At 33.5% G+C, this 21,352-nt stretch overlaps 4 protein-coding genes across 4 annotated transcripts; 2 read left to right on the forward strand and 2 right to left on the reverse strand.

Moving 5' to 3' along the window:
* The first annotated feature begins 500 nt into the window (after positions 1-500).
* On the forward strand, positions 501-3,166 carry LOC106357231 (toll/interleukin-1 receptor-like protein). Its single transcript, XM_013796910.3, has 2 exons — positions 501-2,839; positions 2,944-3,166. Exons 1-2 carry the CDS (start codon positions 2,223-2,225, stop codon positions 3,119-3,121), a joined length of 795 nt encoding a protein of 264 aa, XP_013652364.2. The 5' UTR covers positions 501-2,222; the 3' UTR covers positions 3,122-3,166.
* Positions 3,167-3,343: 177 nt separating this feature from the next.
* On the forward strand, positions 3,344-9,243 carry LOC106355950 (protein ROOT HAIR DEFECTIVE 3 homolog 1-like). Its single transcript, XM_013795808.3, has 22 exons — positions 3,344-3,458; positions 3,726-3,875; positions 3,948-4,014; positions 4,074-4,176; positions 4,264-4,334; positions 4,438-4,501; positions 4,603-4,668; positions 4,746-4,793; positions 4,881-4,943; positions 5,015-5,071; positions 5,138-5,296; positions 5,362-5,430; positions 5,502-5,593; positions 5,673-5,751; positions 5,848-6,138; positions 6,209-6,471; positions 6,541-6,637; positions 6,735-6,887; positions 6,960-7,064; positions 7,136-7,230; positions 7,308-7,404; positions 7,486-9,243. Exons 1-22 carry the CDS (start codon positions 3,455-3,457, stop codon positions 7,675-7,677), a joined length of 2,385 nt encoding a protein of 794 aa, XP_013651262.2. The 5' UTR covers positions 3,344-3,454; the 3' UTR covers positions 7,678-9,243.
* A 1,621-nt stretch (positions 9,244-10,864) lies between these two features.
* Positions 10,865-12,564, reverse strand: LOC106354245 (inorganic pyrophosphatase 1). Its single transcript, XM_013794137.3, has 4 exons — positions 12,320-12,564; positions 12,067-12,188; positions 11,736-11,943; positions 10,865-11,479 (listed from the first exon to the last, which is right to left on the reverse strand). Exons 1-4 carry the CDS (start codon positions 12,473-12,475, stop codon positions 11,090-11,092), a joined length of 876 nt encoding a protein of 291 aa, XP_013649591.1. The 5' UTR covers positions 12,476-12,564; the 3' UTR covers positions 10,865-11,089.
* A 4,870-nt stretch (positions 12,565-17,434) lies between these two features.
* On the reverse strand, positions 17,435-21,281 carry LOC106354247 (anoctamin-like protein At1g73020). The gene is made up of 15 exons (XM_013794142.3): positions 20,748-21,281; positions 20,478-20,547; positions 20,235-20,350; positions 20,007-20,133; positions 19,835-19,935; positions 19,650-19,741; positions 19,465-19,569; positions 19,117-19,386; positions 18,912-19,044; positions 18,734-18,847; positions 18,584-18,651; positions 18,382-18,512; positions 18,186-18,268; positions 18,007-18,114; positions 17,435-17,911 (listed from the first exon to the last, which is right to left on the reverse strand). Exons 1-15 carry the CDS (start codon positions 20,919-20,921, stop codon positions 17,612-17,614), a joined length of 1,992 nt encoding a protein of 663 aa, XP_013649596.1. The 5' UTR covers positions 20,922-21,281; the 3' UTR covers positions 17,435-17,611.
* Positions 21,282-21,352: the final 71 nt, after the last annotated feature.

A 21,352-nucleotide genomic window follows, 5' to 3' on the forward strand; every position in this document is an offset into this window, starting at 1 on the left:
CAATATTCAGCATAACCGCTTGAGACGCCAGCTTCGGCAGCAGTTGTTTCCAAAGAGATTGTTTTTCCTTCGTTACGGCTAGAACTTGCGAGTTTTCAATAGAATAAGAAGCCAAAGTTTTTTGGGTATTCTAAAACTAAACAAGAGCTTTACATTATCGTTCTGCTATATTAGTCGATATCAGAACGAGCACTTTGATTATGTTTCCATACCACATGTTCCTCGAAAGTACATGCTATTTCATCGAGGAATATCCATTTGTTTCATCTGATTTTTTTTATGAGAAGTTCAAAGAAATTTATGGTGATCCGTGTATGACGTAAACGAAGATGAAGGTAAAAAAAAATTTGTCCTCCGATCTTTGATATCTACGATGGTGTAGATCCGATGTTATATGATTTGGATCCACTCGTTTCTATCTTTGATGAGGTACAATTGCTTATTTGCTTAATGACGCGTGTGCACAAGATGACAAAACCAGCTTTTGACATGTCTTATGCGTTGACAAAAACATTGTGTGGACTTAACATGTTTACCAAAAAAAAAAAAACATTGTGTGGAGAATTTTTATCAGCAAAATGTCATTGAAGTCTGGTGTGACTTGTCCCTTCCTTCGACAAAGTCAACTTGTCTTATACCAAATATGTCAATGTAAGTAAACACTTTATGAAGATTTTCAAGCTTGCAATGAATTTTGACGTTCAAAATTGTGAGTGAGCAATTTTTTTATTGTAGATGCATCAAACACTAAGATTTGAGGGTGAATCTTCTCCGATCCGAAAAGAATTATGCAAAGCAAATATTTAAAATATTCTAAATACTTTAATTATTTTTATTTAGTTATTTTATTCTTTAAAAAAATTATAGTATTAGTTATTGTTTAATACTAGTTGATAATTAGTAGTTGGTGTCTATTCTTTTAATATTAGGGTTTGAGTTCTATATAAATAATCATCCTCTTGGTTTTGTAGAGGACTAGCTATTATTGATTATTAACAAATAAATTGTTTCTTCTTTAAACTCTTGTTGTAACTAGAATTTGTGGATTCTCAACGGAATAAAAAATTTTAATCTCTTGGATATTCTAAAACTAAACGATAGCTTTACATAGCTTCCACTACACCACATAAAGAATAATCGATAGAATCAAAGTTGGCGATAAGAAAATGCGAGGAAATGGTCATTTCTCAAGTAAGACTATATACAAAGTTGTTTTTTTTTTTGCAACACAAAGGTTTTTTATTTAACTTATACTACTTTTTTTTTAATTTTAACATTTTAGATCTTTTAGTCTATTAAATGAAAAACACACTAACAAAGTAACCTTGATTTCGGGTGAAATTTATACAATTAATTTGTCATTAAAAATTGGGGGCCCTTAAAAATTACACTAATTTTAGAATGATATACAACTATGACTTCAAATTATTTGATTCTCATGTTCATTTTATTAACCGGTGAAATTTATGTGTGGTATACGCTGTTATGTTGATCTAACCAAAAATGATTTACACAACATATTATTTTGTTGGTTTGAATATTGAAGGGGCCATATTAGCAAATACATACTATATAAAAACACTGTAAAATCATGACCAACTTATTATTTTGCTGCATAAAATGAAAATAACATCCGCGCAAATGAGTGGATCAAATTTTAATTTTTTATTTATTTCCATATAATCATTCAACATTGATTCACCTTTTATTAAACTTTTATATTATACAATGATTTTGTTTTAAAAAATTTACATCATATTTTAACATTGTATTGCGAATTATTCTTATATATTTTTTGTAAACACATAAAATATGTTTAGTTGCATAATTAAGTGTTTCCTGAAAAATACTATATAAAAATATTTTTCTATGTTCAAATTGTAAATAAAGTTTCTAGTTGAAAATGATGTATATTTTATTTTAAAAATTGTAAAAATTGGAATGTGTAAAAAATTAAAAATTTCATCATTCATTTATAATTTAACACTTATATTAACCTTTATTTTATTTTTTTGAGAAAAAAGTTTGTGGATCTTCATACATTTATTTGAGTTGATTGATATATAATTGTCCACATCAATAGTGCCCCGTTGTTTTCTCCTCGGACGAATCTTTTTTTTATCCACTTTGTTTTGTTTGATTTTTTCAAGACCACCATTAATACATTAATTATACTTCGTCTACAAAATGCGAGGAAGGTAGAGAGGAAATGAAAAAAATTCATGGCCGTACACGCCTTCACAAACACGACTAAATCTATAAAAGTGTCATTCAAATTGTTTTTTAAAAAAGACTATAAAGGGGGGCTAATTCGCTTGTTGACAAAAATAATACTAATAGAAAACTCACTTGAGAGAATCATTAAAATGCCTTCTATTACAGCAACTACCTCCCTCAGGAACTACGATGTCTTTCTGAGTTTCAGAGGACTCGACACTCGCCGCAACATCGTCAGCTTTCTCTACAAAGAGCTTGTTCGGAAGAACATTCGTACTTTCAAAGACGACAAGGATCTTGAGAGTGGTCGGATGATTCCGCTGGAGCTCGCACGCGCCATCGAACAGTCGAAACTTGCCGTAGTTGTGATCTCCAAGAAATACGCAGCGTCCACTTGGTGCCTCGAAGAGCTCGTCAAGATAATGGATTTCGTCAACAAGGGCTCCCTCACCGTGATTCCAGTCTTCCACAACGTGAATCCCTGTCACGTGAGGAGACAGATCGGTCAAGTCGCCTTACAGTTTAAGAAGCATGAGAAGAGAGAAGATCACGAGAAAGTCCTCTCCTGGAGGCAAGCATTGACCACTCTGGCGAATATCTCCGGCTATTGTTCAAGGAAAAGGTAAAAAGTTCGTTACAATGATGTGATGTCTATGTTTTACTTGAGAGGTCGGATATTTAATGTAAGATTCGATCTGAATCGTTTTCGTTTGTCTGTGTCTTCAGCAAAGATGAATCGACGATGGTCGAAAACATTGCTGAGAAGATATCTATGTTGATTCGTACAAGGAAAACAAGAAGCAATGAGAGGACTGATGGGCACATGGAAGACAAGCAGCTTCTTGTTTCTGCCCGCATAAAGCTTGTTTACGAAGTAGAGCTTCTGAGGTTCGGGAAGGGTTAGGTTGTCTTGGTGTTATATCTGGTTAGGGGAAAGTGTAAATCATTTTTCATGTATCACTAAGTTTAGTATATGACTAAACTTTAGTAATATGTGGCGGGGAATGTTTTATTCTATTTTTGGAGTGGGTTTGATGGTGTATAGGAGAATTATTATTTTTTTATTTGTTTGAGTGAATAATACACAATTTTTTTTTTCAAGATTGGCTTCTGATGTGGTTCCATATGCCTAACAGATTTGTAGATGACATCTTAAGTTCCTAACATGACTAACATGCAAAAACAGAGAAAGAAGATCTGATCTCACTGACACTTTCTGTCTAAAGAAAGACCAACAATGGGTACTGTTTCTGTCTCTGCCTGATAATCTTTGTTGTCTGATTTATATGCTTTTATTAATTGATATCTTATATTCTTGGTTTGTTTTACCAACAAGTCATCTTGTAGATCCATGTAAATCTGATATACACAAGTCCTGTCTCTCTGTTCTCTTTAAGAAATAATGTTGTATTGGTCTTGTTTCATTGCAAAATTGTTGGACTCTCCATTGTTGGAGAGACCAGATAAGGATCCATTGATTTGTGATGAGCTACATATATTGAATGCAGATAAGAGCGAGGGATGTTGTTCTGTACAGCTTATAGACGGAGATGGTATATACAATGTCTCTGGCATCGACCATTTCATAAAAGAGGTGAAACTAGGAGAGTGTGGCCTCTCTTATGCTGTTGTCTCCATCATGGGTCCTCAAAGCAGCGGTATGCATTCTTTTAGGGGAGGAGAGAGTTCTGCAATATTCAGAATCTTACAGAACATTTATTGTTTGACAGGGAAGAGTACATTATTGAATAGTTTGTTTGGAACAAACTTTATGGAGATGGATGCATTCAAGGGAAGGTATGATAATCATTTGACAGTATTTAAAAACTCGTCTCCTGATTTGGAACTGTCTATAGGTCCCAGACCACAAAAGGTATCTGGCTTGCAAGATGTGCTGGTATAGAGCCTTGCACACTTGTAATGGATTTGGAGGGCACAGATGGAAGGGAGAGAGGAGAGGTTATTCTTTGTATCATTACCACTTTGTTTTAGTGTGTAACATTGATAAAGTTTGTTGTAATCATGTTTCCTACTTTTTCTAACCAGGATGATACTGCATTTGAGAAACAAAGTGCTCTTTTCGCTCTTGCTATCTCGGATATCGTCTTGATCAACATGTAAGTTTGTAGTAGAAACTTTCTCGTATATAAACTTTCACTTTTTGTTACAAGGATACTACTTTCATTACATTCTTAACGCTTATGTTGTGTTTTTTTTAAGGTGGTGTCACGATATTGGACGTGAACAAGCTGCTAATAAACCTCTCTTGAAAACTGTCTTTCAGGTACTTGTTTGTGATCAGAAAGTTAAAAAAACTCTTTACGTGTATCACAAGTTATCTTCTTTCCCTTGGATTCATATTCTTTGGAGTTGTGTGTTTGACAGGTTATGATGAGACTGTTTAGTCCACGCAAAACAACAATGCTGTTTGTAATAAGAGATAAAACCAGGGTACACTCTCTTCTGTTTTCTTTATCATTATTATTACATTAACGTTATTGTTTTGTTGATGTGATGTTTGGCTGCAGACGCCATTGGAGAACTTAGAGCCTGTCTTAAGAGAAGATATTCAGAAGGTAGTAAAGAAGTAACTTTCAGCTAATTCCAAATTGATATATTCATATAAAGGTAGCTGATCAATGATTTGTTCTTGAATGTGGCAGATATGGGATTCTGTTCCAAAGCCTGAAGCACACAAAGAAACTCCAATGAGTGACTTCTTCAATGTATGTTATGTTATATAATGGTTGCCACATTTCAGATATTTCATGCTGTTTTTGTCTCTTTTGATTGTTAGGTTGAAGTTGTTGCTCTTTCCAGTTATGAGGAGAAGGAAGAACAGTTTAAAGAGCAGGTGTTGTTTTTATTATAGATGTGTTCCAAGTTAGCATGTTCATATTCTTTTTGTTATGAAACTTAGGTTGCTAGTTTGAGACAACGGTTCATGCATTCTATTGCACCGGGTGGTCTTGCTGGAGACAGAAGAGGAGTAATTCCAGCTTCAGGTTTTGCATTTAGTGCAGATCAAATCTGGAGAGTTATCAAGGAGAATAAAGATCTTGACCTTCCTGCCCACAAGGTAAGCTTATAGTAATAGCTTTAGAATTTGTTTTTATACTTCCTCTGAGTTCATTCTTCTTGCAGGTCATGGTAGCTACCGTGCGGTGTGAAGAAATTGCAAATGAGAAGTTTTCTCATTTCATTTCTAACGAGGTAATGTTCACTGTTTGTAAGCATCTTTGTGAGTCACATAGTCACTAACCAACAACCTTTTTGCTTTACAGGACTGGCGCAAACTTGATGAGGAGGTGCAAGCTGGTCCAGTTTCTAATTTTGGAAAGAGGCTTACTTCTATTCTTGGTTCTTGCTTATCAGAGTAAGCACATCAATTTTTTAATCAATCTACTCTCACACATAAACTTTATATATTTTCTTAAGATAATTTGTTTTATTAGATATGATGGGGAGGCTACATTCTTTGATGAAGGTGTCAGATCTTCAAAGAGACATCAACTTCAAGAAAAGCTTCTCCAAGTAATATATCTTTTGTTCAAGCTTAAATAAGCTTGTTCTGTCACACTCAGAAACATATACTATATGCTTTCTAATTATATGATTTTAACCTTACAGCTAGTGAACCCAGCGTTTCAAGATGTGTTAGGACACATAAGATTTGGGATGCTTGAAAAGTTCAAGGCTTCCTTTGATAAAGCTTTGGAGATTGGTGAAGGCTTTTCTTCAGCTTCCAGTGCTTGGTTCAAGTCTTGCATGGCTCAATTCGATGAAGAGTGTGCAGGTGCCATCGTTGAACAAGCCGACTGGGACACAGCTAAAGTAAGGGACAAGCTAGTTCGTGACATAGAGGTTCACATTTCTTCTATCAGGACTTCCAAGCTATCTGAACTTACAAGCCAGTACGAGGTAAACAGAAAGAATCAAAAAACGCTTTGGAACATTGAGTTATGTTACTGATTTAGCCTATGACTTGCAGTCCAAGCTTCATGGAGCATTGTCTGAACCAGTGGAAGCTTTGTTGGAAGGAGCGAATGATGAAACGTGGAGAACAGTAAAGAAGCTTCATCGGCGTGAAACTGAATCTGCTGTGTCTGGATTCAGTAGTGCATTAGCCTGTTTTGACATTGAAGAAGAGATAAGAGACAAGATGGTGAAAAGCCTTCAGGAGTATTCAAGAGGTGTCATAGAATCAAAGGCAAAGGAAGAAGCAGGACGCGTTCTGATGCGTATGAAAGAAAGGTACATATAAAGAAAGCCTTTCAAGATTAGCTTAAAACAATGACTTAAGTGTGCTTATTCTTTCTATAGGTTTGGTACAATCTTCAGCCATGATTCTGATTCAATGCCACGTGTTTGGACCGGGAAAGAAGATATTCGAGCTATTACTAAAGCAGCTAGATCAGCTGTACGATCTGTTTCCCTATTAACGTTTTGTTATATAAGTCTTGAACAAAGTCTAAAACACCTTGTTGTGGTTTCTTGTTTCTTGTTTCTTGTTTCAGTCCTTGAAGTTGCTTTCAGTAATGGTTGTGATCAGGTTGGGTGATGAAACTGATAACATAGAGAAGACACTATCTGTTGCTCTTTTGGATCCAACAACGTCTAAAAAAAGCATTACAGCATCTGATCCATTGGCTTCAAGCACTTGGGATGAGGTATGTATTGACTCATCTCCAGTCTCTTTTCACTTCATTTAATTCTTGATATGTCTCCCATTTTTTTTTTAGATTCCATCATCAAGAACATTGATCACACCGGTCCAGTGTAAATCTATCTGGAGACAGTTCAAGACAGAAACCGAGTATACAGTGACTCAAGCCATATCTGCACAGGCATGATTACTTGCCTCACAAGTTATCTCTATGCTATGTTTTATGAATACTAATTGGTTATACTAATTCAGGAAGCGAACAAGCGTGGTAGTAACTGGTTACCCCCTCCATGGGCAATTCTTGCATTGATCTTACTTGGATTTAACGAGTTCATGACTCTTCTAAGGTTCCATAAAAGCTAGTACCGATTGTTTCATATCGATGAAATTGTTATGTAACATTCTTTTATTCTTATTGTAACAGAAACCCTCTTTATCTCGGTCTCTTATTTGTCGGTTTCCTTCTCTTGAAAGCACTATGGACACAACTAGATATCCCTGGCGAGTTCCGCAATGGTGTAGTAAGTAGCTTTCTCATGAATCATGGACTATTGATAATGATACTCATATATGATGTTACTAACTTATGGTTTCTTCTTCAGGTTCCAGGGCTCATATCGATATCAGCAAAGTTTGTTCCCACGGTCATGAACCTTCTCAAGAACCTTGCTGCGGAAGGTGAAGCTCCTCCCACAGCTAATCCAGAGAACCGTCGTCCAAGCAACAACACTTCTTCACATGCTTCCTCGTCAGAAAATCCAACAGAGCATAAAAGTGGCTCAAAGACAGATTAATCTTCTTACACTCCACAGTTTTTTTCCTTTGGTCAAATCACTCCAAAGTTTTGATTTCCAATACTTGGTGTTTGTTTTTCCTTGTTCACTGACTTACTCATGAGTTAAAAAACGCTGCGTTTTAGAACCTTTTGTTTTTTTTCTTAGAGCTTTTCTTTATACACAAAGTGACTTAAAAGCGATGAGACATGTTTTGAATTCGTTGATGTTTTTCTCTGCATGTAGATAAAATTGAAGGATTATAAATCTATTTACGATCTCAATAACTAATTTCTTGTAAGTTGAATCATGGGAAGAGATGGCAACCCCATGAAAAGAGAGGAGAAATTAATCTTTACATTAACTGCTTAGTGGTGAAAATTTATTTTTGCTGAGTGATGAAGTTTTGTAACTATGTTTTTACAAGATTGAATACATTTTCAGAATCCAACTCATGGATTGGTCATCGGTGTGTGTATTTGTTACCATCATTTCTTTGCATATCCACCGCCAACAACTCTGTAAAATACAGTATATCAAGTTACCAAAGTTTAAAGTATATATGAATTTAAACTTAAGTAGTTCAGATAATAGTACTATTAATATTTATCTAACTAAGCCAATTTTCAAAAAAAAATATATTTATCTAATAAAAATTGACCAAAAGCCTTTGTGGGGCTACTGGGTGTTTTATGTATAGGTGTGACTGTTTTGAAGACAGAAATCTCATGTGACACATGTATGGCTATCGTATGCGATGTGACATTTACAATTGATACTCGTACAAGGTGATTTTTGGAATCTTATTCAACAACAAAAGAAAAATAATGTTTTTGGAATTGTAATGCTTTTTTAGACGTTTCTGATCATGTCGTACACGGTGATTTGTATCCCTCTTAACGTTTTGTTTTTTTGAAGGTGAAAATGATTAATGGATACACTTTGAATCTATCAAGTCTTGATCCAACAGCTATCAGACCTCCTATTTTCGTATCGCCATTAATGATATAGACAAGCTGTACAACTCTCCTTTTTTGTATTCTTCAAGGAGAACACCGGTTAAGAAATTACTGGTCAACAAATACATCGGGCTAATGAAGATTTATTGATTTTGGCATTTTGAGGAGATTTCTTGAAACAATGAAGAAAACAAGTACAAGTGTGACGTATCATAAAAAAAAAAATGTATGACGTATCATTAGTTATGGCAACAACATGAAGAATATCCGTGTCAAATGATTTGAGGTACGGTTCTGCATTTAGAAACTTGGGACCGCATGCCTCACACGTATAGTCTATTCTCTATAAACTTGGGACCGCATGGCTCACGTGGAGTTTAATTCCACGTAACAGTTAGGCCATACGCATTAGAAGTTTAAAGGAAAGTATCACACGTTTTACGAGGAAAAAAATATATTAAAAAAAGCAAAAGCGGTGAACTCGGTTCGTCTCGCCTCTCCTGCGTGATACCTTCTCTCTTAAAGTTCATCACTGTAGCGCGGGCCCCACAACACGTGGCGGCCCGCGATTGATCAATTTTTTTTTTTTAAATCGAAAAAAAAAATTTAATAATAAAAAATTAAGAAGATGAACCCCAAAAGGGGTTCACTGATGCTCTTGCTCTTGCATTTAACTATTTTTAAAGTTTAGAAAAAATAATATGTGATGAATGTATGACAAAAAAAAAGCGGAATTTCAGGCGGAATACATTCCACGCTTGTTATTTTTTCTTCCATAATAGCATTTCTAATAATAACCACTAGGTAATAACCCGCGCCTTGTGCGGGATGTGATTATTAGTTTCGTTATTTTTAATAAAAAGACATTAAATCTGTTTTATCTGGATATTAGTTTGGTTTTAAGTTTTTTTTTTGATGCTTAATGTTCTAAAATATAACCATTATTTTAAATTAATATTTATTTTAGTTTATTCGGTTAAAATGTTTGATTTTTTGGTTTTTTCCGGTAAAACTAAAAATTAATATTATTGGTTTATTTTCATGTTATGAATTTTAAACAGTCGTCATGTCGAACCAATAGTTTCATATTATAGTTTCTAAACAGATAAATAGTTTGAAAAAAAAAATTATTAGGACAAATCATTTCACTACAATTTGGTCGGTAGTGAAAGAAGCATTAAAAAAAAATATTTCAACTTTCAAAAAAATTAGATACTTCAGTTACGGTGAATACTTAGTTACAATATGCTCACATCAAGGTGCACATGTATGTGTATGTAAAAAGTATATAAAAATAATTGACAAATATATAAAGATATAGTTAATTAATATTAAATAACATTTTTGTTCAGAATAATACATGAAAGATAAAATTAAAATTAGTTTAAAATAAAAAAGGCCTTGACATTAGTCAACTTTTTCATATAAATAAAATAAAATTGTATCTTTAAGTAGCGGTAGACACAGATCGAATATCTGGATATTTGGAAGCATTCATGTCGATTCGATCTTTAGCCACCTAGATATTCGGTGACTCGGATATCCGAAATGTTTTAGAATTTTAAAGAATATCCGATTTGATCTGTAAATAAAATAAAATTTTAAAAATAATTGAAAATTTTAATAATAACATTTTATTACAAAAATAAAACATTATTTAACTTTTTAAATTCTAGTACCTAATATAATAAATTTAATTCATAAAAAATATTGTAAAACTGATATAAAGTATAATATATATAATGTATATATATAATTCTTTACATATATGTATATATATGCATATAACAGATCGAGTTAGATATATGTTCCTAAAAATATTGGTATTTGTGAATTGCTTCTTTTTTTTATATTGTATTTTAGTATTTGATTTGTTTCGTAGAGTTTCGGATATCCAGATTTTTTGGTTCAATCAAAATGGATAACGAATCAAATCAAAATTTATGAATATTTTTTGCTCAACTTTATCCGTAAACAATAAAAATAATATATATATAGTTTGGTTTTTGATTCTTTATCTATTTTTATTTGAACCGAAAAATCAAGAGTTTTATTGAAACCATTATGTGAGTTTTATATTAAAAAACGCAAAATACGTAGTGTGAACACATTTATGAATATAGTGTGAACGCGTTAGCATATTTATTATCAAATTATTGTGAAGCTGCCACGTGTCTATTATAGTGTGAATGCATTTATCACAATGCTTCTCTTTTAATATATAAGGGATTTCGATAGAGTAACGTAAATAATCAATTCGACTTTAGTTTATGCGGTTTAATTCGAAATATATTTCAACCAGATAGGTACTTGTTATAAAACAAGAATTACAATCATAGATACATGCAACTTCACAGTCACATCGTACTTAGGATAAAGTCCAATATGTTTGGATTACTAGGAGAAGAAGAAGAGTATCACCACATGACCACAGATAATATTTTTCTTCTTCCTACATTATATTAAAAAAACATCTAACCAGACTGAGAAACTCGAAGAGCACGAGGCATAATAGGCTCATGATGAACATTAATCCCGACAGAGATTGTATGAATCTTGCAAGTATTCTCTGCGCTAGTACTCAACATCTTCTTCTCCTTCTCTTCCTCCAGGATAATCTCCTCAATGGTTCCCATTAATATCTTCTCCAAGCTTTCACCATCGGTCCATTCTCTAATCGTTGCTTTAACCAGCAACGGATTTTGACTAATCAGATCCCAAACCGGGAAATTCTTACGTGGCATCACGTAATCTTCAGCTTTTAGTTTTAGGCTAGGACAGTAATCACCAGCTCCATCTCCTAAATAAATCTTCTTCTTCCCTTCTTTAGCTAGAGAATCTTGAATCCTCTCAATGACTAAACCCTAAGTAAATGCAAACATACAAAATGATTAAAACTATGGTCAAATATTTACAAACGACCAAAAATGGGACCATTGACATAGAGATGACATGTTTTGACTGATGTAGTCAATACCTGACCAAAACATTATTTTAACATTTTATATCAAAGTGCACTTTTTGGTGTAACAAAATAGATTTTTTTTTTTTTTTTTTGCTAAATGTAACGGAAGTTGATATGATAACGCTAATTAGAAGAAAACAAAAAGTTCAATGTACCTTGCACATGTTAGGAGGGCAAGTGCCAAGAGTGCAACCATGAGAGGAGTTAGTGAAATCATGGTAAGGAGAAATTCTCAACGTGTCATGCTCATCGACAAATCCTGGGTTCGAGTTAATCTCAGAGAAGAGTTCACTAATCCCGAGATGCTCAACCATGGTCTCGATGAAGAACATGTTCGCATCGCTCACTATCCTAAGCTCACACCTGGAAACCGAACCGTAAATATTATTTCGTCAGAACCGGTGGGTTTTGTCTAATATTAGACAAGATTTTATAATTTAGAAAAAAACAGAAAATGAATCAAATAATAATAATAATGTGTGTTACCCTAAAGCATGTGCAGCTTTGATGGCAGGGACGATCCGTGGATGGATAGGGATTGTTCTTAGGGCTTGTTTGATCTCTTCAATTGTTTTGCCCTGATCATGAAGTTCTTTCATCATACAATCCTGTAATATAACAAAATAAAACTTATTGCTTCGTTTATGATATGAACAAAGCTTTAAATTAACAAAAACTAAATTTGTGTGTTTTCTTTTATTATATAACGAAACATAGGAGGAAAGGTAAGGTTACAAACCATGACTGTGTTCCAAGGCATGGTGGGGAGAAGTTGATTGAACAAATCAGTGAAGCCAAGTTCATCGATAACCCAATTATCGCTATCAACGTCGATGATGGTCTTGTCAAAATCGAACACAACGACAATGTTGTTCTTATTGTTGTTGCAAGCCATGTCTCAAGAAAACCTGAAGAAATTTGTGTGTTAGATTTGATTGGATCTTTGAGTTCGTTGGTTGTGGATGGAGAAGGAGAGAAATGTGGTTTGGTATTTATACAAAACAATGGAGGACTTTCTAAGAGATGCCATTGGAGCATTACCTTAATGGTGAAAAAAGGAAGAAAAAAAAAATTTTAGAATCCTATTTCGTTTGTGAACCGTTAGATTTGATGATGTTTAGAGGTCAAACATGTCTCTTGTATTATGATCCAACGGTTATTAAGATCTCTTGGATGATTTTGTTTTAATTTTGCCTTTTACAAGTTTCCGGGTGGATTTTTAATAAAGGTGAGGAGGTAACGCGGGAATAAGAGAAGAATATTCGGTAATCAAAATATATATTGCATATTTAGTCAATCACTAAAATTAAAGCAAAGCCGTGATTTATGTTTTTAAAAGATAATATATTGACATATTTTTTTTAGCAACCATATATTGACATATATCATATGAAATTCTAGATTATGCAATTTTTTAATGAAGCCCTGGTAAATTACTTTTCTTGTCATCTTACATTTGATATAATCATACTGTCTTATTTTAATTAATATTTGTAAGATTATATTAAAAATTACATTATAGTATATAGTATTTTTAAGATTCTTCTAATTTTAGTTAGTATTTTTAAGATCATACTAACACATTAACAAAAACGTAACTTTAGAATTTAACTTATGGTATTTAATTTGAGTATAATTTGAGAAGCTGGATATAGCTTGGAAGCCACATGCAAAGAATTTAGAAAGAGAGGGAATCGTGAGGGACAAAGATTAACAAAAATAGATATCTTAATTAAGTAACTAAACAGCCTTCTTCGGTGGCTACAGCATTTGTTGTATTCATCTGGCTTTCTTCGTTATCTTTTTTTTTTTTTGACGAACGCTTTCTTCGTTATCAACAATCATTTTTCTATTAAGTTGTATCTTTACGAAATTCCGACGAGTAAACTTAATCAAAAACAGACAGACGGTCCACCGTTTCAGACTTGAGTTACATATATATTTAGCTGCGTTAATTTGACTAGACTTATATAACTCGCAACAATTAGTTACGAATAAACTGAATAGGGGATTTCAAACGTGTTTGAATACTTAGTTTTTTTCCTTTTTTTTTGGACAAAAATTAGTTTTTTTTTTCCTTTTGGTGCGTTTTTGGAAGTGGTAAAGTAAAAACTGCATACATATTTCATAAAAAAATGAGTGTGATAGAAAGCCGTTACAAAAAAAAATAGAGTGTGATTTAACTCCACTGGCGCAACAAAAAGTAGAGTAAAAGGTCTATGGGCTCGGCTCATCATATTAGAGTAAGTTTTCTCGCAGTTTTTATCGAGTGAAACTATCATCGCTGGAAAAAAAATAAAACATGAGATAACAAAAAAATAATTACTCCAAACGTGGTGGATCTAGAATTTTTTTTTAATCCAGTTTCCTCTCAGTTTTTAGTTTTTACCAATCAAAACCATCTATCATTAAAAGAGAGAAACCCGTCAATATCAGTTATCAACAAAAGTTACAAATAAAACGGTAGTCAGTAACTAAGGGTACGACTGGTTTTCCTGTTACCACCCGCAAATGCAGCTGCGGTTGGTAGCGGTTGTTGGCGTTTTGCAACATTCAGGCAAATCGATTTAAGCCGCTTTAAACCGTTCTAAATCTTATAAATTCAAAAACTGATTCCAGCTAACCTTTGCGGCTGCGGAAAGATAATTTTTTTATTCTTTTTAAAACAATATAAATACAAAAATAAAAATATTCAATAATATTTTTAAATTGGATTATAAAAATACTAAAATATACCTATTATATTTTAATTAATATTATAAAATTTTAAAATAAAAATTTTCTATAATTTTTTAAAAATTTAAAACTATAGCTTTCTAAATATAATTTTTATAGTTATTATAGTATTGTGATTTTTGATATTCTTATAATTATATAAAATTTAAATATTGTTAATTTATTATTTAACCGCTGCTGCATTTGGTAATTAATTAGTCATAAGTATGCACCAATTTCAAATCGCAGAACCAGTCGTACAAATCTCTTAAAACTGCTCGAAACTGCAACTATCCACATCCGCAAACTTCCGCAACCGCACTGCATTTAAACCAGTCATGCCCTAAATAAAGTTGGTTCGGTGACACTACATCAGTGGCAAACACAGAAGCTACCACCCAAATAAGATTTTTTGGAAAAAAAATCATTTCTAATGATTCGCTCTATTTTTTTTCAAATATAGTAACTCTATAATGAAATTGTGTTTTATTCCAATGATAATTTATTTAAAACAAAAAATAGAATGATGAACAAAAAATAAATGAATTACTTTATATATAGAATTAATCTATTTCTATTCTATTACAGATTGAAAAATACAATACTATTAGAATTTTTTTTACTATAAAATCTATTTTAAAATAAAAATAGAATGAGTTGGAGATGCTGTAACGAGTTATCTCGTAGCAATGGGTGACTTACAAGACACGTCGACCTTTGGAACTTAACCAACACAAATATTCGCATCAACTCTGCCTATTAAATGGTAAATTAACATGATTTTATTTATACACAGTTTAGCTGTATAACCTAGTTACATTTCAGATAGGTTCATAGTCTAGCCAATCAAACCTTTGTGTTTTTCATATCTTTTTTTTTTTTATCAAATCATGCATGTGTTATGACATGAAATAGTATGACCACATAGAAAATAAGCGGGGTATGTTTTACTCTGTCTGGCTTGATAATTGGGAAGTACTGCATTGTGCGATGGTTTCCACGTTGACGAGTTTCCTTTACATAATTACATGAGATCATCAGATCAGTATCCCACATCATACACACTTATTCCGCAACCTCCCTGAATCAGCATCACTACAAGTCTACAAGTACAACTCGTGAAATTCCTTGTGGTCGTTAATAGTTATAGAAAAGATGAAAAACTCCAGTTACAAAAAAAAAAAAAAAAAGATGAAAAACTCTAAAGTTTGATATATTTAGTGCGATTAACATCATGTGCAGTCCAAATTTTATGCAAAAAAAAAAAAAACAGCATGTGCAGTGGAATATGCGTTACCGGTAGATTTCTGCATCTTAATGAAATGTCTATTAAAAAAAACACAAGTAAATTATTTCGTTGTCCAATTATCAAAACAGTCAAAGAAAAGTGTTAATAATAAGATTCGTCCTTTTCTGTGTTGTGTTGACATGTCATGCGTGTCCCATTAAAAACCTGAATCCCACTTAACAAAGCTGATAAAGCTCCCAAAGATCGTGCAGTCCAATAATCTAGGTCTAGTAATAATAATTTAATACTAGTTACATCTTACGTACACGACATTCGAGAAATCTTTGTTGAGAACTTTAAGTACTTCTCTAGAGATAAACGATCGACATTAACCTTTTCTTTGAGAATTAACGACATTACACCCGCATATTTTTGAATTTGAATTATAATTTTAAATAAGTTAAGATGGTAGTATTAGAACTGAAAATTCTATAGAAAACTGCATTATATATTTGAAAATTACATTCTAGTATAAAATGAATTTTTTTAAACGACAGCTAATATATACAATGAGTGGAATCTACTTTGATATATATATATATATATATCTATAGATACTAGTGTTGTCATATACTTTATGTAATTGATCGTTTTATATACATTTGAGAAACCGACTGCATGCATAGGCCATGACGTTGTGTCGTCAATTACGTAAAGCGAAGAGAAATCAATCAACGTCCATGTTAATTATTGCATCCTTTTTTATCTGTTGTCGCTTTACCTTCATTTGTGTAATTGTTAATATCATCACTTTCGTATAACTTTGGACCAGTCTGCGTCTCTTTTATTCTCCTGTTGTTTACTATTTCCACAAATTTTGATTTAAGAAAGCAAATCACTATTTGGTGGGATTTGTATATAACTTTATTGTGATTTTCGCATTGTATGTAATAATAGATTTTAGACCATTTTTATTGAAACTAGCTAAATAAAGTTCTCAAACTCAAACTATAATAAAATATAAATAATCTATAAATTATTGTATTAGATATTTCAAAAATATGAAAACTTTCATTAGTTTGATTTTGAAATGTTCATAATTAAAAATACGCTTTTATTCTTATAATTGATAATTTTTTGTTGGAAATTCTCTATGTAAAATACTTTTTTTTTTATTTAGAAAACATTCAAGTTTGAACTAGCAATATATACTTTTAACAAAAACATACAATATATTAATAAAAAAAAAACGACCACAATTTTGTTCTTTTATACCAATAAAACTTTATGTTTATAGAGTTACCATAAATTTAGTAAACAAATGACTCTTCCTAAAAATAAATTAAACTTAATTGTATAAACTCTGCAATTTTCAAACAAAAAAATATATGATGTGATATTTTTAAGATGATATGTTTTTATATGAAATATATAAGTGTTTATTTTCTAAAGTCATAGATTAAACCATAGAACGTCGCCAAAAAAAAAGAATATTAAACCATAGAAACTACAGTCAGAGACGCATTTGATAATTTGATACTGTGATTAGGTGAACAAAATATCTGTAAACCTTACCACTCATAAAAGATTTTCCACTAATCCAACAAAGAAGAAATTGACAAGAACAGAAAAAATCATCTTTAAATGAAAAGAATAAATCATATCTTTGACCCAAAAGAGAGAATAATTGTTCTAATAATTTCTTCTTTAAGAGGCTTGATCATAAATGAGAAACTTTCGTTATTATACTACTGCAAGTGTGCAACCATACAACCATTCGTGGAGTAGACATATGTAAATACATAAGTAGATGGCTAGACGTTCCAAGTAAAAGAAATAACAGAGCAACTTGCTGTTCTGCTGTTCTTCTCAAGAGTTTGCTGACCCATGATTATAAATTTATAACCTAAATGTTAAAAATAATTTCCTCATAGATCAACTATTACAGACAAAATATAGGAGATAGATCTGTCTATACAAGACTTCAAGATATCGCATAATATTTTATGGACAAAAAAAGGACGCAAAAGATCTAACTGTTGCACACACACAAAAAAAGCCTTCAAGTATTACTATGATTCTATACTTTCATGTCTCGACCGCTCCTTCTTGTTGAGACTTTGCCATGGAGGAAAACTCACCAGAAATGCTTCTCAAGAGCTGTTTACAGTACATGTCTTGCGCTTGAGTCACATTCTTCATACGGTTGGCTCTAACCCAAGCAGGCTCTTCAGGGACAAGACGAGACAGTCCGAATTTGAGAAGCAAGAGGACATGTTCCATGATGAGAATTGCAGCTAGCCCTGGCTCAATCTTCCATTTTCCTTCTTGATCATATAAGCATACCAAGAGCGCCGAGTTGGTGCATATAGACATTACTACTAGAAACTGAAACACATAAGAAAGAAACTATTTAGTGCAGCAAGATGGAGTAATCATTATAATATATGTAAAGGGTTTTTTTTTAATGCTATCCAAGTCACCTGCCATATGTTTAACCAAGCTCCAATTGTTGCAGCGGCACGAGGAAGTGGTCTTCGCAGTGTAACCAATAGCTTCAAAGCATTTGTTCTCATCTCCATTACATTGCTCTGTGTACATCATGTTTCACGTTAAAGTCCATAAGCTAAAGATGAAACGGACAAAATGTTAAGACTCTTACCACTGCAGCAAGGGTAAAAGCAAGAGGGAAGGCACAAGCAAACATCATGATCATTCCAAACTGCAAAGCTAGCTCGAGAAAATCTGCAAATATAAAATGCAAATTTCACATCTCAGATTATTTAGCAGAGACATTTGCAAGCTACATCTAAACATAATCAATCACCAAAGATCATTGACTCTTTAAGTTAAATTACCATCAAAAAGTCCATCTTCAAGCTCTACACCAATGCTTGCTGAATATGTAGGCTTGAAATATTCCTTCTCAACTCTTGATGCTATTAATATCTTCCCTGTTGTTGGTCCACCTTCACTTTTCTTCTTCTTCCTGGCACCAGAAAGCAGTTTTCGACATCGCTCAAGATTTCTAGATTGCATGAATGAAATAAAAGGACGTACCTAGCTCTAAACTTTCTGTAGCTGTACTTAAGGTAAGGCAAAGAACCATCCATCAAAGTCCAGAAAACCTGCAGAAAGATCAAACATATGTAAAGAGTTAAAATCTTCAAAGGAGAGTTTCTAATGAAAAGCATCATGTTTCTTGTTTACCTGTGAGATGATCAACCTTTGGATCAATACTTGTCGAAGTGTCATGAAGTTTCGGTGTAAAAGCACATGATAGAAGATCCCAATGTATGTCTGCATGAAATAGAGCCCAAAAACCTGCAGTGGCAATGGTTAGGGAAGAGGAAACAATGAACTCAGTAAAAACAATGATGTCCCTTACTTTGTAAATCAAGCTGTTAGCTCGATACTCCACACTCTCGTTGATCTCTCGATTTATCAGCTTGACAGATACTTTGCCTCCCAACCGAGTGAGGTACTGAATGATTAGAAGGTAGATAGCTGTCAACAGAAACCTGAAACAATCACAGAAAATTTGTATTCGAGTAAGCTCTCACTTGTAAAGAAAACAATGAGTAAGCTCTCACTTGATTGTATCGGATGTGATGATCTCGTAGATGTGAGCATAGGCCAGCTCAAAGGGAAGTTGGAGGCAGATAATGGTCATGATAACGAGAACATCATTCCTAAACCTCTTGCGGTAAGCAAACCATTCGTATCTTTGGTACGCTTCCTTCTCTTTGAACTTCTCGTTTCCGAGATTCTTTATAAGCTCCTTTGGAAAGGGAAGGGAGCTCCATTCCATTCCAATGAATCTGTATCCTTGACTCGGACCAACTAAATAATTTATCTGCCATCTAATAAAACAAAAAACAATTGGTAAACAATCAACTTATTTGGATGCTATGCATCAGTGTAGGGGGAAGAGAGCCTACCTAGCTAACAAAGCTGCGTTTTTGCGTTTCCAGAACTGAAGAAACAAGGCAGCCCAGAGTATTGTGCTGACAAAGAAACTTGGGAGGACAAGAAACTGCAAGGACCTGACCATAGACAAATTGCAAACAAGGCATGATGTATGTACCATATACCATAAGAGCTTGTAACAAAAATGAGAACTTACCCAAAATCAATCATCTGCACTATAATTCCCAGTAAGGCTGGAAATAGTAACCATCGTGTATACATTCCCAAGAAGGAAAAGTAGACTCCAATCTGTGATTTTGTATATTTAATGAGTTTCCATACAAAAAAAAAAACTTTCTGATATAGCATGTATAGTAAGTTAAGGTTTCTCTATGTGTCTACCTTTGCGCCGAAGTAAGAGTATATCTGATCAATTGGCTGGTTTGTGAAGTTCCACCAGTTTAATGCCCAAGTTTTGAGAAGTTCCTTCCTATTGAGTTCATCTACAAAAGAAGTATGTTCATGTGTGAGAATTTTAAACCATTCTAGAGTCTAGACTGCCTCTATAGCTTACCATGAAGAGGAAACATTTGTTTGATGACGCCTTCTGATTCCAACCTTCTCACTAGTGATTCTCCTGCCGCCCAACAAAACTCTTTGTCGTCGAGTTTCAGTGTAACGTCGTAACCATCACTGTTAACCTGTATTTTCAAGAGTTATTTTGATGTGTTATGAATCAAGAACTGAGACGTTAAAGCAATGGAAGACATGTAACAAGGGATAAATAAGAACCAGAGCTTACAATGCCGTAGAGAAGATGTTGATAGCAATGAAAACGTTCAAACCAGCTGAACAAAGACCCATCAGGTTGCCTGAAGAAAGCCTCAGACCCTTGCACCTCAAAGGGCAAATCAATTCCTGAAAATGATAGATAAGACCATCAAGCATTCAAAATTCTGAAGAACATAAAACGAGGAAAGATCTGTGATACAAATGTTCATAAACAGTTTGAGCTGTTATATACAAAGGAGGAAGCAGTAGTTACCAAGACGAGTAGGTTTACGTATATGAAGCTCAGCTGCTGCACTCCCCAAGGTCTCCAAAGGAGCAGCTACCTGAATTGTGTTGTAGTTAGCTCCAACGTTACTCTACTGATAACAAAAGAGCCAACATAGTATTATACTGAACTAGAGCTAACTAAGTCATCATCAATTTGTTATTTAACATCAAAATTTCACTCTTTCAGGTTCACTCCTCAAATTCAAGACCAGTACTTTTTGTCTGAAAAGAGGACAAATTGGAAAAAAGAACCGACCTTGAGAAACTCATCAGCGAGACCAACGACTCTATCAACAACCATCCCTCTCTTCTTCAGCTCACTAACCAAAACTTCAACACAGTCTCCTTCCTCTTTCTCTTCTCGAACCCTCTTAGGAACCACAATTGCCACCTCGTGAACGATTCGCTCCTCCCCATTTCTCCCATCCATCTCCAAAACCCGAATCACACAACAAAGACGAAAACTTTCGCTTAGTAGCTGAAAAGTTTCTACCTTTTTCTTCAAGATCTGATTCTCACATGCCTTAATGAGTATTATTCACCAAAGCTTCCTCCTTTTTCTCTCACTTTTAATTTACTTTTCTAATTTTCGAGTTTCTGAACCGTAAAAGGGGATCAAGGGTTAACTCGGAACACTTAAGGATGCTCAAAAATTCAGATCGAACTTTAATGCACGTCTCTCGTTGCCCCTACGGTGGGGTTTGCCTCTGCTTCTTGGTTCAAAAAAAACGTATCTGGAAATGGGAAAAGACAAAAGCTTTGGTTTGGTCTGAAAAATTTGGATTGAATTTGATAAGTCATGCAACATTCCATAATGAAGCTCCTTCTGAGTTGGCAACGCTGATGATGAGCGGCGACACA

This window comes from Brassica napus, chromosome A7 (genome assembly GCF_020379485.1).
Source record: "Brassica napus cultivar Da-Ae chromosome A7, Da-Ae, whole genome shotgun sequence".
Taxonomy (NCBI): Eukaryota; Viridiplantae; Streptophyta; class Magnoliopsida; order Brassicales; family Brassicaceae; genus Brassica; species Brassica napus.

Bases quoted from the DNA above. Each gene is read 5' to 3' on its own strand.
- LOC106354245 (XM_013794137.3), bottom strand. From the start codon at position 12,475: ATGGCTTGCAACAACAATAAGAACAACATTGTCGTTGTGTTCGATTTT. The intron at 12,189-12,319 runs GTTTGTAACCTT...GTTATATTACAG, and splicing joins TGCCTTGGAACACAGTCATG to GATTGTATGATGAAAGAACT. The intron at 11,480-11,735 runs GTACATTGAACT...GCATTTACTTAG, and splicing joins GCCCTCCTAACATGTGCAAG to GGTTTAGTCATTGAGAGGAT.
- LOC106354247 (XM_013794142.3), bottom strand. From the start codon at position 20,921: ATGGATGGGAGAAATGGGGAGGAGCGAATCGTTCACGAGGTGGCAATT. The intron at 18,652-18,733 runs GTAAACAAGAAA...ATCTTTCTGCAG, and splicing joins AAAGGTTGATCATCTCACAG to GTTTTCTGGACTTTGATGGA. The intron at 18,115-18,185 runs GTAAGAGTCTTA...TGATGTACACAG, and splicing joins CTTTTACCCTTGCTGCAGTG to AGCAATGTAATGGAGATGAG.
- LOC106355950 (XM_013795808.3), top strand. The intron at 4,944-5,014 runs GTATGTTATGTT...TTTGATTGTTAG, and splicing joins CAATGAGTGACTTCTTCAAT to GTTGAAGTTGTTGCTCTTTC. The intron at 5,431-5,501 runs GTAATGTTCACT...TTTGCTTTACAG, and splicing joins CTCATTTCATTTCTAACGAG to GACTGGCGCAAACTTGATGA.
- LOC106357231 (XM_013796910.3), top strand. From the start codon at position 2,223: ATGGCCGTACACGCCTTCACAAACACGACTAAATCTATAAAAGTGTCA. The intron at 2,840-2,943 runs GTAAAAAGTTCG...CTGTGTCTTCAG, and splicing joins GGCTATTGTTCAAGGAAAAG to CAAAGATGAATCGACGATGG.